General features: G+C 34.9%; 1 protein-coding gene across 2 annotated transcripts in view; it reads left to right on the top strand.

Annotated features, from left to right (window-relative positions):
- USO1 (USO1 vesicle transport factor) overlaps nt 1-7,252 on the top strand; it is an 84,682-nt gene extending 77,430 nt beyond the window's left edge. For both annotated transcript variants that reach the window (XM_051967142.1, XM_051967143.1), the window contains 6 exons: nt 766-929; nt 1,501-1,590; nt 3,918-4,016; nt 4,674-4,781; nt 5,200-5,415; nt 6,001-7,252. In XM_051967142.1, the coding sequence (XP_051823102.1) occupies nt 766-929; nt 1,501-1,590; nt 3,918-4,016; nt 4,674-4,781; nt 5,200-5,415; nt 6,001-6,168 (845 nt within the window). In that variant the 3' untranslated portion in view covers nt 6,169-7,252. The remainder of the gene's footprint in view (nt 1-765; nt 930-1,500; nt 1,591-3,917; nt 4,017-4,673; nt 4,782-5,199; nt 5,416-6,000) is intronic.
- Nucleotides 7,253-17,864: the final 10,612 nt, after the last annotated feature.

The following is a 17,864-nucleotide window of genomic DNA, read 5'->3' as shown; positions in this document are numbered from 1 at the left end:
AGGTCTCTCTCCAGGCCACTCTGAAATCATCCTTTGGTCATTTCTTACAGAACAGTAATGTTTTATAACATTGATATACTGTGACTTATTCAGCCATTCTCCAGCTGGTGGGCTTCCACTCAGTTTCCAGTTTCTTTCCACTACAAAAAGGGCTGACACAAACATTTTTGTACATGTGGGTCCCTTTCCCTCCTTTAAGGTCATACTAAATTAATGCAATTTTTAAACTTGATTAGAATTATTAGTAAATGTCATAAATGTAGTATATCTGGGTTTCTGCAAAGAATTTGGCAAAGTATCTCATTATGTCATGGAGAGAATAGAACATTGTAGTTGATGTGATGGTAGTATAATTTAATAAATTTGATAATGGGTTGACCAGAGACAAAAAGTAGTGATCAGTAATGTCAGTGGTTTTTTGTTGTTGTTTTGCTGAGGCAATTGGGGTTAAGTGACTTGCCCAGGGTCATACAGCTAGAAAGTGTTAAGTGTCTGAGACTAGATTTGAACTCAGGTCCTCCTGACTTCAGGGCTGGTGATCTATCCACTTCACACACCTAGCTGCCCTTCAATGTTTGCTTTGTAATTATCACATGCCACATACAATAAAACTATGGTACCATATTGGAGACACAATTATATAGTCCTTTGTCTTTTATCTAGCTTTATATTTGATTTAGTGTGTGTCTGTCTTAGAATTTCTAGGGCAAATAATGCCAAACTTAAGTTTATGTAAGTTTATCAAATTTCATGCATGTTTAATAGGAAAAGACAATCAGCATCATAGTTCCCACAGTGATGGAGCTCAGATGAATGGAATTCAGCCAGAAGAAATTAGTAAGTTGAGAGAAGAGATAAAAGAACTAAAAAATAAGCAAGAACTTCTACAAAGCCAATTGAATGAAAAGGACTCCTTGATTGAAAATTTGGTAAGTTATGAACATTCAGAGAGTACTAAATTATAAAAGCAAAATTTGCTCGTCTTTTATAGTATCTACTTCTTTATTCTTCTCATATGATCATCTATTGTGCGTTAGTAAACTTAGTAAAGAGCTTGTTCTTTCCAAGATATATCTATATAATTTATATTAGTCTCACAAGAGTTATGAGTCATTGTGCTGAAATGAGAGAAAATGGTTTGTGTTGATTTTTTTTTAATGATCATTTATAGAATAGTTTTTCACATCAATTTAAATGAAATATATATATGAAATATTATATATAAATGAAATATATATATGTATATATATTTATATATATCCCTCTCCCCCTTTCTGTCCCTCTCTCTCTCCCTTTCTCTCCTTCTTTTCCCCTCTGTCTTTCCTTCTCTCTCTCTCTCTCTTTCCCTTTTTCCTTCGCTCTCTCCCTCTCTCTTTTTTTTGGGGGGGGGGGGTGGAGGTGGGGCGCTGAGGCAATTGGGATTGACTTGCCCAGGGTTACACAGCTAGGAAGTGTTAAGTAATTTAGTTTCTTCATTTATTTGTTCGTTTATTATTGTAGAAGGCTACACAGTTAACACCTGGGAAAGCAGAACAATCTCTAGAGATTTCTGTGGATGGTGATTCTGAACAGACTACAAAATTGCAACGGGTAAATTTGTACTTTCTCCCTTTTCATCATAAATTAGAATGATTGTTCTGAATAATCATTAATCTGACCTTTTTTTTATAACAAAAATTGTAACCAAATAATTGTCTTTAATTTTTGACTTTTTAGAATCCTTATAATTATTATTTTTCTTTGCTAAAAAGATGTAATCTCTATCCAAATTGATTCCCAGATTGTTAAATAGCTGTTAAAATAAAATTAAAAAAAAAAATTAAGTAGTGGCTTGACTATCAATTACCAGTGACTGTGTTAAGATGTAAACTTTGTGGCAACTATAGTACTTTGTAGAGGATGTCGGTCCAGATGTTAGGCCACCTGGTAAGTATCTGATATAGCACTACCAGTCAGAAATGAGATTTGTCTGTGTTGTACAAGATTGTACAAGCTGATTAGTTTCTCTATACTGACTTTAAAAGAGTCCCCTTGATTGTCAGCTGCATTCTTGGCTAGTAAAGAGCCTTGGATCCCATTTATTGGCAATTGCAGCTTTGCTGATAAATTGAAAATGCTGCGGGGGTTGAAGTGGGGTGGGCAGAACAGTGGTAAACTTTGCCAAATTTTCATGACCAATTTTTCATTATAATTACTGGGGGGAGGGAGAACTTGATAAACAATTTATTTGTGCCTTGTGTTAATGTCTCAAAAAATAAAATGCTTCTTGAGAACATGTACAGAAGTAAATAAAAAGGTGGACTTGTCAGCATTTCAAATAGATGCCTTTAACTTTGGGAAAAAATAAACTTTTTTCTTTTTTCTGACATCTTTTTTGACTTGAAAATCCTATCAAAATAGATAATTCTGCTTCAGAATTTTGGTTATTATATTCTTTTTCTTATTCTATTATTCTGTCTAGTTACGTGCTTCTATAAATTCTTAATGTTCACAGTATCTTATAAAGCAATGATTGTCCATTACTTTCATGTATCACAGTTTTGGGTTTTTTTTTTTTTTTAACCATTCTCTTAATTGATGGACACCTACTTTCGTTTTACTTCTTAGTTATAATAAAAAAAAGCTGCTATAAATATTTTTATGTACGTAGGGTCTTCCATTTGTCTTTGGCTTCTTTTTCAAATGCTTAGCAATGGGATCTCTACGTCAAAGAGTATGGACAGTTTACTTTTTAAAGTATAATTGCAAATTGCTCTTCAGATTTGTTGAATCAGTTCACATCTCCACTAAAATATTAAGATGCCTCTACTTTAACCCTCATTTCTGTCCTCATAGTTAATTAGCTATGAAGCCATAGAGTTATATTAATTTGTGTTTTTCTTATTACTAGTGATTTAGAACAAGATTTCACATTGTTGGTAGTAGTTTGTAATTCTTTTCAAAATATTTATTCATATTCTTTGAGGATCAGTTATCCATAGGGGAAGTTTTTCGTATATACATTTGTGTTATTTCCTTATGTATTTTAGCTATTAGACCCATATCAAAGAATCTTTGATGTAAAGATTTATTTTTTTCCCACCTGACAGTTTCTTTTCTTGTCTAGCTTTTGTTTAATTCAACTGCCTTTTAATTTCATGTAAATGAAATTACCTGTTTTATCATTTGTGATCTTTTCTCATTTGGTTAAAAGGTTATTTTATTTTATGGTATCACTTTTTATATTGAGATTTTTTATCCATTTTGGCCTTGTTATGCTATATGTTATATTACTTAGATATAATTTCTCTGAAGCTACTTTTCTATTTTCCTAGCAGTTCTTGTCAAATAGCAAGTTCTTTCCTGGGTCATCTGTGTTACCAGATTTATCAAATTTGCCAGGTTATTGAATGATATCATTTTTGATTTTTACCCACCTAATTCCACTGATTATACTTTTCTGATTTTTAACTAGTACTAAGCAATTTTTGTACTTATAATTTGTGTTTTGGTAATATATCATGAGATCTGGAATTCCTCCCTCATTCCTTCCTATACCTCTTTCATTCTTAACTTTTTAAATTATTTTCTTGAGTTTCTCTACTCTATTTAATCATATTAATTTTGTCTAGCTCTGTCAAAGGACTTAATAGTTTGCTTGATATAGTATTAGATCTATAAATTCCAAGTAGCATGGTTATTTTCATTACATTGGTATGGGTCATACTGAGAATAATAAATGTTCCTCCAGTTATTTGTCATATCTTGTTTTGATGAACGTCCTACAGAAATGTTTGTGTAGCAGAAATTTTGGTGATTTTTGTAAATTTCATTTTTAAGCTGATAATTGACCAAAGTTATTGTTTCAATTTCTTTGCTGGTTCTCTGTAGTTTTCTAAATAAATATAAAATGGTTTTTGCTGCTTTTGTCTCTAAAGGAAGTTGAAACACTCAGAGCTCAGCTAAATTTACAGTCTGTGGAGGTCTCTAAATTACAGATGGAAAAGCAGGAGCTATTACAGAAAACTGAAACATTTGTAAGTTTCTTTTGTTTTATTTATCCATAAATAGCAAAGCTAGGACTGGAATGACTTGCCTGCTTTAGTAGGATCAGCTTATTCTGTTGTTTTAAATTAGAGATTCACAATGGCCTAGTAGAATCTTAGTTTTAATTCACCAGTTAGAATCCCTCAACACATTCTCTTTACTGACACATAATAGAAGGAGCCCAGTTTATAATCAAAGACCCTGATCTGTCATTCTTTGAGACCTGCCAGAGCATCATTTCCTTGTCTCTCAAAAATAGGTCTTGGACAGGTTGGTCACTGAGAGTCCTTCCAGCTCTGAATCTGGGATCTTATGTTTCAGGCATTGTTAGAGCACACTTCTAACTAAGAATAACTTTGATCTTTCCTTCCCTGATCTGTCTCCTTTATTTTCTTAGATGTGTCTGCTTTGCCCTGTTCCCTGACTCATTATACATGGGACTTCTGGCACTTTGGGTTCTTCCCCAAGTGTCATTTATTTCATATAATGCTATTTTCTTTGCATAGGAGTCCATTTGAGAATTGTTTTATCTAATCTTGGAAACCAGATTTTAAAAGTGAAATTAAAAACTATATCTAGTAGTCTGGGCATTTATATTGCTAGCTTGACTTCTAAAACTTCTTTTTAACTCAATTTCTGTTTCTTAGGCTAAATCTTTTACAGTATCAGGAGACAATGGAACTGTAACAACAGCAAAACCCACTGACATTGAAGGAAGACTTTCTGCATTGCTCCAAGAGACTAAAGAATTAAAGGTTAGTATCATTTTCATGCCTAATACACAATTTTTTAAAAAGATAACATTGAGCATATTGAGAATTTATTTTCATGCATGAGTAAACTCTGAAAAGTAGAATGAAGCCAATAATTTGTTGTCAGTATTTCTATTGGAATGTGTGCTTTGGTTTTTTTTTGGTCTGCATTTTCATGTAATCTCTTAACTCTCTAGTTTGAACAGAAATAATGCAACTCAAGTTTTTTTAAATTATTTTTTGATGATGGAAAATCCTTTGCATATAAAAATACATTTTTTAAGGGTAAGTTTGTGTGTTTAAGAACCATTCTCCAAGGCTGAACTGGATGGAGTGTTTGAATCAAAAGAGCATTTCATCATGTGCTTTTCCAACATGAGTTCTCTTTTAAGTTAAGTAACTTGAACATTTCCCTTGTCAGAATGAAGTTAAAGCCCTATCTGAGGAAAAAGCTTCTATAAAACAGCAGTTGGATTCATCAAACAGCACTATTGCAATCTTACAAAATGAGAAAAGCAAACTGCAGGTGGGACTTGCCAAATCTGCCAAAGAACAGGATGACCTCTTGGTGCTGCTGGCTGATCAAGATCAGAAAATAATTTCATTAAAAAGTAAACTCAAGGAACTTGGGCACCCGGTAAGACCACATATTTCTCTAGAATTTATCATTGCAAAGATTTTGCTCTACATTTTGTATTTCAGTTCACTTGTGCTTAGTTTCACATTTCTTTGTAAAATATTTAGAAATATTTTACCTTGAAGGTACTGGCTATATTATGAATAGATGATTTCTGTAATAATCTTATTATGTTTTAGAAATTTAAACTATTTATAGGAAGGCACATTTCTCCTTTAAAAGCATTGTACTTGTTAAAGATTTTGTTTAACTATCTTGCATATGCTTATGCTTTGATATTTTATTTCTAGTAATCTAGGTTTCTGTTACTTTAGCAGGAAACACTCACTGGAGAATAAGAAGATGCTACCTTTTTTTAGTTCCTATTCAGATTTTTTCATGATAGTTTTTATTATGCAAAAGTAGCTGTCATTACATTGGCCAGATCATTTCCCAGGAGTTGCATCAGTCATTAAGACAAGGAAATAAAGAATTCTAAAATTACAAATTTCAAAATAAGGAGAGCATTTGAAACTGCAGCATTTTTTTGGCCAAGAAATAGTTTTTCATGTTATTTTGTCCAAGCTAATTTTTTTTTCAACTTAGGTTGAAGATGAAGATGAAGATGAACTTGGATCTGGAGACCAGACTGGTAATGATGACATTGATGATGATGTTGATGATGATGATGACGATGACGATGATGATGACGACAACAGTGATGATGAAGATGACCATCATAATTCCAATGCATTAGTAGAGGGATCAATCTAAGCTTTAAAGTATCTCTAAAAATAATAGAGATTACTATGTAATTTTTAAGATGGAGCCTCAAAGACAATATCTTGGTCTGTCTCCACACATAATAATAAAAGATTTTTAGGAAACAAATGGAAAGCATTCACTAAAAGACTATTGCTATGTTTCTGAAATGATGTCACCCATGTTTGTTTGTTTTTTTGTTTTAAAGAAAAAGACCTAATGGTGGGTAAAACACACTACTGTTTTATTTAAGTTCTCCTGAACTCTTTAGAAGACGACCATCTCTTAGCTTTAGATACCAAAAGTGTACCGTTAAAAAAGCATGAGGTAGTCATACAATTTGCCTTAGTTCCTTGGTCATTTACTGAAGTCTCTGCATCTATCTTTTTATTTTGAAATTTGCGATTTTTAAGTACTTATATATTTGATTTTAACACATTGAATTGGGCTCTTTGTTCTCCATAGTCAACCTTGATGATATTCTAAACCCATGGGTTCTTTTAAGGGTTGATGAGTAGGTTTAAGAGCAGGAGCAGGATAATTTTGGGGAAATGGCTGATTCGTTGATGATGATTCCCAAAATAAATATATTGAACAAGGTAAAGGGGAGTGCCTTTGCAGCTAGAGATTGCAAAGAGACAGTGAGCTTGATGCCCAAGGATGCAGGGTCATGTCTGCAGTAAGCTGCAGGGGTACTGAAGCATATGGTTTGGGAAGCAGAACAACTCAGTTAAAAACAACTCCTAATAATTCTTACAGGCAAGCTGACATGTTAGCTGGTTATCATAACCAGTTCCATGTTCTTGAGTCAAAAAAAATAAAATAAACCAACACCCACTATTCTGATTGATATAATTTTAATTTATTGGCTTTTGTACAAGGAAGCACCTTGAGGGCAGGGACTGGGTCTTACTCTTCTTGCTATCTCCTAGCACCTCAGCCAGTGCCTTGCACTGAATAGACAATTGAGGGATGCTTGTTGAATTGAATTAATGTTGAAATAGGTTTGACCAGTATAAAAGATTTAAAAAGAGTGCAATAAAAGATGTCAATCTCATGTTTTGGTAATAAAAATAGATATTATATTCACTTTTAAGTCCATAGTCATTTGTTTTATCTTTGCTTCTTTTTAGATTTTGAGCAACAGTGCTTTTTATTTTTCAGGATTGAATCAAAATTCCTATATGTTTTTATATGAAATCATGACAAAAGACCTTTAAGCATTTTTCCTAGGTGCCTTCAGGAAACTTTTCCTGATTCCCTTCTAGTTGTTAATGCTTGCAACCTCCTATGATCATCTTAATTTGCATATCTCTTTACATATTGTATCTCCTCATAGAATATATGATCTTTGAAGGTAGGAATTGATTTGTGTATTGCCAGAGCTTAGGCTATTTTCTGCTTTATTCTTAGGATTTGTTTAACAAATCTTGACTGAATTAATCTGACGTTGAAGTTGTTGGGAGGAAGCATATGCATATATTTATCTCTTTTTTCTTTTTCTTTTCCTGTGGGCAGTTTTATTTAAGTTGGAAAGACTAAAGATGAGTGAAGCTGGAGTTTTAAGATCTTTCTTTAAAAATCTGAGTTTTATTCTCACCAGTTACTGCTGGTAAAATTGAGAAAGTTTATGTTTTTCCCTTTCCAGCCTTCCTTTCTCAACACTTCTTTTCCTAATTTCCCTAATTTCTTTGTACCACCCCACAATTGTAAAAAGCTTACATCATCCAGCTCTACCTTCTCACTTCATAACACATGTTCCTTTTATCTCAAATCAACTCCCATTTTTGTAAGCTATTGGCATTTAAGTATTGGTTTTATGATGGCATTAAAGTTTATTTACTCTTGTAACTAAACCATCCAATGGAACAGAAACCCACAAGACTTTTACATCTTAGAACACTGAATGGAACCAAGTAAGATGAAAAGTGTCAGGGATTCATGTCAAGTTTTGTACTTAATTTTCAAAAATCAGCTATCCACATAGAAGTAGGAGAAGCCTGGTTAATTGACCCTTTGCAGAGGTCTAGAGGTTTTGGTGGACTTGGAGGCTAGTACGAAGCAGCCGTATAACGGGGCAACCACAAAATAATGCTGTCTCAGTGCTACACTGAGAAATGAGGAGTGGTGGTTGCCTCTCTGTACTTTACCCTGTTCAGAACACAACTCGAGTGTTAGGTTAAGAAAATACACCGCCATTTCAGAAAGATGGGGAAGCCTGTGCTGGGCGAGTATGCACTGAAGGATTAGGTTAGTCCAAAGAAAAGAAAACTTTGGAGGGAAATGTTGGCATAACATTCAAGGACTGTCATGTCCTCAACATACGTAGATGTGGAAAAGGGTTGAAGCTCATTTCATTTGGCCACCATGGGCAGAGTTAGGAGCAAATAGGGGTAGGGGGAAGTTAAAAGAGGCAACATTAGATTTACTGTAGGGAGAGGACTTTGTCAACTGTAGCTTCTGAAGTGGAATGGGTTTTATGTCCTTCTTGGAAAAATTGCTTTCATTTTTGTGATGCTTATGCCAAGTTATGTTGCAGTATTCAATTCCTACCTAGGAATTTCTATAATTTTTGAAGAATTCTGTTTCTCCGACATACCAATATGCCAGCCTTTAGTTCATCCAAGTTCATTTTTCTTTCAACTGAGATAAGGCTGCCAGGTCCATTGGAAGTAGAAAAAATTCCCAGAATATTTTTAGGTGGTTACCTTGTAGTCTGTTGAAAAGATCCACATTTTACACTGTGACTTTCTGACAATAATATTGATAAAACCTTGAATGAAAAAAGTGAATTTCATTAATGCTAATTGCCTTTTTCTAATCTTCGCTTCTCCAAAGTGTTTTGCTTTTGATGGGTATTTTTGCTTTATATTAGTGGTTACCAGCTCTTTTTTCCTAAAAATTCCTTTTTTTTTTTTTTTTTTTGAGTGAGACAATTAATTTGACTTGCTCAGGATCATATAGCTAGTGCAATGTCTGAGGCTGGATTTGAACTCAGGTCCTCCAGGATGAGCTCTTTATCCACCATGTCATCTAGCTATCCCTCAATGTAATCATTTTTAACTATTTTTCAGGCTTCCAGCAGCCAGTAAGAGTCAGAGTCAAGAATACTTTCTTCAGCTTCCAAGATCTTTCTGAAATACTTGATTTTTTTGTTTTGTTTTGTTTTTCTTTCTGAGGATTGATTAGTCTGTTTTGAAGGGCATTACTTTTTGTTTTCAACCACATTTTCATTTCTATTTTGATCCACTTTTATTGTGTAGGCTTGAATGATCTTTGAACCAATTACCTCCCCTCTTAATTTTTGAAGTTTATTCTTGAAGAAATACTTGTCCCTCAAATAATACTTATTCTTTAAAAGAACAACAGAAAATAACAAAATCAATGCATCTATGTCACAGATTCTCTCCAGAAGGATTAACTTAAGGTGGGAAAATCAGCTCAAATTGGTTTCATCTTATTAAGATCATATATTCAGAGGCAATCTAATTCCATTTGGAGTTTACAAACATGACCAGTGTTAGCACAAAATTTTACCCTAGCAAATTTTTTTTCCTGTTCCAAGTACTTCTCACAATATTGTTAGAAGGCAGCAGAGTATTCTTCCACAAATATAATTATCACATCATATAATTTGAAATTATTAGCACTGATATATTCCATAGCTATTTATATAGCCCATCCTCATTCTTAACTAGGATGTCCAGTGAGCTTTAATACATGGAATTAGCCTTGCATAATAACACCTACTTCCTCCCACTCCATGTGATTTTCTGCTTTACCGTTCATTGTTCCCAAAAGGGAGAACTCAGAATAATAGGATCATCTTTTGGTGGGAAAGCATAGGTTGGCACAGGGAACTCTTAATTAGAAGTTAGAGTTTCTACAATTTGGTGAGCTGGTTTTCTTAGCTATTTGTTTTCCTTAGTCGTAAAATCTGCTCTTTAGCGAAGTAGAAAATTTATGTGAGTAAAAATTACTTTCTATTCCTTGATCAAGTTCCCAAAGTCTAATTTTATTTTAAAAAAAAAAAATCATCACATCTGACTAAAAATATCTTCTCCTGTTCTGTAGATGAAGGAATACACTTAAGATCAGCTAATACCTATGCCCTATCATAATTTTTATCTTGTTTTTATTACCATCATGGCAGTATATAGAGTTGGTCTTGAAGTCAAGAAGACCTCCTCTTAATACGTACTTGGTCATTGATAAGTGACCTGTCAACTTAATCTAATCTCTCACTGCTCTAGTCAACTTTAAGCCAAGAGTTCTTAAGCTTTTTTATGTCAAGGACTCTTTTTGACAATTATGTGAAGCTTGATTCCTCAGAATAATGGCTTTAAATGCTTTAAATGTATGGGATTGCTAAGGAAATCAATTGTGCTGAAACTAAAGGTAATTGTTTTTTTCTTCATCCAAATTTATGGATCTTTTTAGGTATCTGTGAACCCCAGTTTAAGAATCCTTGTTCCTAGAATGCAAATTACAGAGCAAATGCTAGGCTGAATTGGTAGAGGGCCTTTTGTCACTAGGAGTTCCTTACAGTAATGAAATCAGAAGGGTGTTTCTACTTCCTCTTCACTCTCCCCCCAAAATTATAAAATAATATTTTCATCCTTTCCCTTACATAATGACCCAACTTTAACAGATGCAAAGAAAGGGGAGAAAAATAGTGTGGTAGAGCCAAATATACATCAATATCTGATGAGATATAGTCTCCCATATCTGGATCCCATTTCCTACCTCCCCTATCCACCACCACCACCATCACCTCTTCAAAGAAGAGAGGTACATTTTTTAATTCTCTTTCTGGGGCCAAACTTGGTTCTTAGAATTATGTGTTACTATTTCATTTTATTGTTTACAGTGTTATACTTTGGTTTTCTGAATTCTGCCTATTTAATCCTGCATTAATTCATAAGTTTTCCCATACTTCTTCAAATTATACATTTTCATTGTTTTTCACCCCAGTTACACCCACTCTATTGCATTTATTTTTCTATTATTATTGGATGTTTCCCCATAATTGCATTTTATACTACTGTTAAATGCTAAAACTTTGTTATGTTACTCAACATTCAAATATAAACTATTTCTAGGAAAAGGAAAAAAATAACAATGAAGAAACTCAAGGACATTTTTTTTTCCTCTTGAAATAAGACTTCCATGTGAGGATGTGCACTAATGTCAAGACATCCTAAAGTAAGGGTGTTAGGTCCTGGGGTAGGATTTTTGACAGGATGTGAACAAGATGTGAGACGTAAGACTTACTGTAATGCTTTGTAGACTGCTAGCAAATTCCTGGAAGAGACTGCTTTGCTAGGTTTGTTAGCATGAAAGGTAAGGGGGCTGTATATGATCCCTTGTTGCTATAGAACAATCCACCTTTTCTGATTTTTCTACACTTAACAAGACATCTTTGATATATTTTCTAAGAAGTTCCTATCTTCCTTTAGAGTGAAACGTGTCTTTGCTTTCCAGATCTTGATAACAAGCTGGGACCATTGGCACATGATTGATAAGGAGTCCTGCTTGAGTGCCACCTCAAGTGCTGTGAGGGGAAGTGACTCTCCCTGGGCCAATGGAGCAGAAGCTCTGGCACATTCAATCAAGCTATTAAAGTGGATTTACATAGCTCATACCCAGACTGGCTAGGTTTAAAGGGTTTATATCCAGAAAAGACTTTCCCCTTACTTAAATACTGCAGAGTGGAGTGAAAGGATGTGGAAGAGATGATGAACTTTGGTGGAAATAGTTCCAAAACTTGACACATAATAATGAGCCTTTGGGCCATTAGTATGGACCCTCCAGTGCAGATTGTAGCTCATTCATGCTTCATCTTGTATCATTCTTGTCCATGCCCTTCTATAAAGAGAGAAGCTGTTTTATGTCCTGGAGAGCTTTGTTAATATTTCAGATGCCGATGTGTTATTTGGGATTGTCCACTAATTGCTGCTAGAGAACAGCCTACTTAAAATCAGCCCGTGTCTTCCTGTAGCACTTGATGTCCCCAACAATTCTGATTGTGAGATTTTGGCAATCTGTGATTCAGAGCTATGAGAGGCAGTTGTGACATGGCAAATAGAGATTGAGCCTCAGAGACAAGAAATCTTGTACCAGGAGCCACCCCTAAGGTAATTGGGACTCTGGGAAAGTTGGGGAACTTTCAGAGGCAACTCTAAGAAAGTTCTGGTCTCTAGTGCAGTTTGCTCATGGACGTTCCCTTCTGGAGAATCTGTACGCTAAGCTAGGTTGACAGCCATGCTCAAAACCTTTCCCACTTGGTAGAGACTGCCAGAATATACATTCACTGGGACAGTTCTCAAGCTCCGCCAGGCAGTGCTATCCCATTATCAGGTATTAGTGAGTTTTCATGGATGGATTCAAGTTGATAACAAGTTAAATATACAAAGAGATGAACTGTATCTCTCTTGGTCTCTCTAGGCTCCATTCTTTGCTGGTATTATGAGTCAAAATGTTGATTATATTATGCTGTGAAAGTGATTTTTGCCACCACTAAGAGGAATTCTGCTTGGATTTCAGCAGCACAAATCATTCTACAGCTTCTCAAGCATCCAAAATCCAAATACATTGAAGAAAATGACATATGCTAATGTGACATGCTAATGAAATAGGAATCAAACTATCAGTATTAGCCAAGATGATGCTCTTCAACTATGGTATTTTAAATTATTTGTAAACATTTTTAGTTCATTAAGATATTTTAAAGTGAATCAATCACTTGAGGTGTTTCTTGATATGTAGGTCAGTCTTAAAATAGCTATTTTGAGACGTTAGGAGTTTTGCAACTTTTTTCAAGATGTGTGTGGGAGTGGAATGGGGTTGACTGGGATTAAGCTGCTATAAACACTGAGATGACACATTGTCATAAAGATTAATATGTGGTTTTCTTTCCTGGCAAATAATCTTGTGTCTAGACATGGGTTTTTGTATAACAACCCAAACTAAGCAGGTATCATTGACTTAAGTTTTATATTGTGAAAGTTGTAGACATTATCTCCCATGTTACATCTAATTATTACCCAAAATTTAGCTAATATTTAGTAAAAATATAAGATTCCTTAATGATTGTAATTTTTTCCACATGTAAGAATTTTTAGAAGATAAGTTACAGTTTTGGTTGCCTTTTTCCTCTTTCCCTTTTCTGTACCTTTAATTTGGACTAACTTAAATAACTTTAATTTAGCTTAATTTCAATTCAACAAGCATATAAGTGCCTTCTCTGTGCCTGACACTGTGATACACTGTGGGGATACAAAGACAAAAATCAAAGTGTCCCTACCCTCAAGGAGTTTATTTTGTATTAAGTATTGAGGTCGAGAACAACATGTACACAGAGTGTGTGTCTGTGTGTGTGTGTGTGTGTGTGTGTGTGTGTGTCTGTGTCTGTGTCTATACATATATGTAATATATGGATGAATGTGTGAGAGAGAAAGAGTTAAAATCATTTTGATGCAGGAGAGAAAGGCCATCAACTGGAGGAATCAAAAAAACTCTCTAGTAAGAGGTGGCACATGAGGTAAAAACCTAGAATGGAGCCAGAGATTGCAGAGGCAAAGGAGAGAAAGGAGAACATACCATGTGGGAAGGTAAAAAGCCTTACAAAAGTAATGGTACAAAGAATGTCACTTATGGGGAACAGCAGGACCTGTTTGCTTTTCACTTCATGTATGAAGAGGAGGAATGGGAAGTAAATGTGGGGAAAAAAGGTTGGAACACTGAAGTGAAATTATTTTTCATTTAAATTTTTAGGTTAATATTTAATATTTAAGTAAAATTAGTTATTTTGAATTGACAAAATAATGAAGATATTTTATCTGAAAAAATAACATGTTAATATTCCGTGTTTATATATAATGTGCTTAACCTGGAACCATGAGCACCTATTTTATGGCACTTTTTAACAATAAAATCTTCAAATATATGAATCACGTAAATGTTAGTTCATAATTGGCAAGTTCAGGTTGGAAAGAATCTTGGAGAGTATCTAAGCAGTCCAATCACACTATTTTGTGAAGGAAGAAACAAGCCCAGAGAAATGAAACCCTGCATCTGTTTTGGTATTTAAGGAGCAGTTCAGGCCTTGAATGCTTAGGAGAAGGAGGAAGAGGCCAATTTAGGGACAGCTAAAAAAAACATGAGTTCAAATCTGTACTCAGAACTTAATCTCTCTTTGCCTGTTTCCTCCTGTATAAAGATGGAATAATAATAGCACCTTTTCCCCAGGATGGTTGTTAATATCAATTGAGAAAATATTTGTTTAATGTTTAGCCCAGTACCCAGTAGTATTAAGTACTATATGAAAATAGTCATTGATCCACAGCTAGCTATGTTCTAGCTGCCTACACGCTAAAGGGAAGGGCGTAAGGGGTAGAGGCAGCTGCTTTAGATAATCTGAAAATATGTTGAGACTTGGTTTTAGACACTGAATTCCCATGAAATCAGACTGCAAGGTAAAATTTACTATTACATCTATTAATTTGGTGTTTGTACAGATCCAAGTCCTTAAGAACAGGATTCTAGACCCAGTTCTAGAGTACCTGTATGACTGATCAAATTGTCTTTGTGATCTTCAATTTTTTTGTCTCCAGTTTTTTTCACGGTTCTTTTCAACTGTAATATTTAGTGATTACTATGAATATTAAGAAATACACTTTTAATTATGTACTATGACCAAAACGCCTATGATTTTTGACTTAAGAGATCACACAGCAAAGACTCTAAAGAGATAGTGACTATCAGTTTGGGAGGCCATGATCACAAAGAGCCTTCATGGCTTCATCAGGAATGGGTCATTCCAGGCTAACCTCATTTTCTTTTTGGATAGGATTACTAAACCAATAGATTGGGAGACAGCAATTACCTAAGATGTTTATAAAGCTTTTGATAGGAATATCCTGAGAGAGATGAATCTAACAACAATTGAATCAGATGGATTCAGAATTGGTTGATGGCCATACTCAGTGATTGTTAGTAGTTCAGTGTCAACATGGAGTATCACTTGAAAGTGGTTGAATGAGGAGGGCTGGCTGACATTGAGTGACAGTCAAAATGCAAAAGAATTTAGAACTTTGCCCCAAAAAGCCATTAACCTGTATATATCCTTTGATCTGACAATTTCATTGCTAATGCTATTCTCCAAAGAGGAGAAAAGGATTGGCAAAAACAAAATATTATTGCATTCTGGTTTTTGACCTCATCACCCAACCAAAATTTCTCTCTCCAAAGTTTCTAAGGATTTCTTAGTTGCCAGATCTCAGTCTTATCTCAGTCTTCATCTTACCTTTTCTCTTGGTGCATTTGACCATCCTCTTCTCCTGGATGCTTTTTCCATTCTGGGTTTTCATGACACTATTTGCTTCTAGTTTGCCAACACAGCTATCATCGTCTGTCCCACACACAACACACGCCTCCTAGAGAGAAATAGCAGAGAGCTGCCTTTTTTTTTTTAAACAATTTTTTTTAATTAAAGCTTTTTATTTTCAAAACATATGCATGGATAATTTTTCAACATTCACCCTTGCAAAACCTAGAGTTCCAAATTTTCCCCTCCTTCCCCCCATCCTCTCCTCTAGATGGCAACCAGTATATGTTAACAGTATATATGTTAAACATGTTAAAAATATATATGTTAAATCCAGTATATGTAAACATTTATATAATTACATTGCACAAGAAAAATCAGATCAAAAAGGGAAAATGAGAAAGAAAACAAAATACAAGCAAACAGGGTGAAAATGCTATGTTGTGATCCACACTCGGTTCCCACGGTCCTCTCTCTGGGTGTAGATAGCTCTCCATCACAAGAAGAGAGCTGCCTTAATGTTCTTCTCCATGCCCAGAGCAGTGTTTGTTCTCTGTGTTCTGGCCTTCACCTCAGAAACTTGCAGCTCAGGCATGATCTGCATGAAACATTTTTCCATTTCCTCATCTCCTCCCCCTTCTCCCATGGTACTCTATATTAACTATTATGTATAAATATGTTTATCTTCATGCCCTATGGTGTAAAGATTCACAAAACACTTCATAATTATTTCATTTTGTCCTCACTACAACCCTGGGAAATAATTGCTGCTATTATCCTTACTTTACAGATGAGGAAACTGAGATAGACAAAGGTTAAAGGTCTGAGGTCACATAGTATCCAAGACAGCCTCTGAATTCAAATCTTTGATTCAAGGGTAGGACTCATCCTCTGAACTGCTTAGCTGTCTCTCTTTTAATATGTATACATAATAAATATATAAATAAACATGACTATATAGAAATTATATAATACATTTACAACATATATGAATATATTTAGTAAGTATATATATATACACACACACACACCCAGAGAGAATATACGCTTACTGCAAGCAGAGATTGTTCTATTTGGGGGGGACATGTTTGCTGAGGCAATTGGGGTTAAGTGACTTGCAGCCAGGAAGTGTTCAGTCTCTGAGGCCAAGTTTGAACTCGCATCCTCCTTACTTCAGGGCTGGTGTGCTGTCCACTACACCATCTAGCTGCCCCAGATTGTTCCATTTTGGGCACATTTAATGGGTGCATAATATTTGTTGAATAAATGATTTCAGTGAGGATTTATAGTGTTCTGGTTGGCCCAGTAGCACATGCAAAAGGAGTAACTTTGCCATCAATAGAGCATCCCTTTTGATTCCATTTAGGGCAGCCTTTATGGCGGTAGCAAACACCCTCATTATGTCTGTCTCCCAATGATCTTCCTTGCTTGTCAAACCACTGAACAAAGTCCGGTGTTATATGCCTTAAGCTCCTGTATAATTTTCATATATGCTTTAGTGGGCTAAGAGGGAGGCACCTCGAGGAAAAACTTCAAGCATGATTCTGAAGATTTAATTGGTTATTTCCAGAAACTTGCCTGTTTCTATTGTGATGAATGAAAAGTCCAAGAAATACAATTTCTGGGTAATTAATCATTTTATTAATTATGGGTAGTGATGGTCATTTGGCTTTCTCTTGTAACCAAAGAGATACCTCATGGAGATCTCTTGACACGTATACCATTGGTGGGATGTTCCTAACAGGTAAGAATCAATTCTGATTGGTTAACAATTAATAAAAGAATATTATAATGAGAGGCTGAGTGCTGTGACTGATTGCCACTCATCTCAAGCCAGACTACTCCCAACTTGAGCAATTTATCCTAGAGGAACTATGAACCACAGAATCAATAAACAATGAAAGATGGTGGGTTAAGAATTACAATTTGATTAGATTCTCTTTCAAAGGTCTTCTGTTGGGTGGGGTCTTACCCAAGATTGGAAAGCATGTAACCCAGGATTTGGGCAATCTCATTTACCAGTAAATTAGATGCTGGCTAAACAATCTACAAGGAGCCGGTTTCTGAATGAGGAAATAGACAAAATTCCTAATTTCATTTAAAAGTTATTAATATGAGAGAATTACTTCTTTCATATTCTAATGTTCCTTTTACTGACATGTCCTTTTCCAGTGCCCTAGGTATGGGTTCTCTCCAAGGGAACTTTGATTCCAATCCCAATACTTTTCCAATTATCTCATACCACTTCCAATACACTGGCATTCTACATTGTACTCTTGCTTCTAGCATCCTCCCTCTTCAGACCATCCTTCACAAAGGTACCAGTCAATCTTCTTCCTGATATTTAGATCAGCCCCTATCCCTCTCTTGTGTAAAAAAG

Source organism: Antechinus flavipes, chromosome 6 (genome assembly GCF_016432865.1).
Source record: "Antechinus flavipes isolate AdamAnt ecotype Samford, QLD, Australia chromosome 6, AdamAnt_v2, whole genome shotgun sequence".
Taxonomy (NCBI): domain Eukaryota; kingdom Metazoa; phylum Chordata; class Mammalia; order Dasyuromorphia; family Dasyuridae; genus Antechinus; species Antechinus flavipes.
The sequence above is the reverse complement of the archived record's forward strand: the minus strand, read 5'-3'. Positions and strand labels throughout refer to the sequence as shown.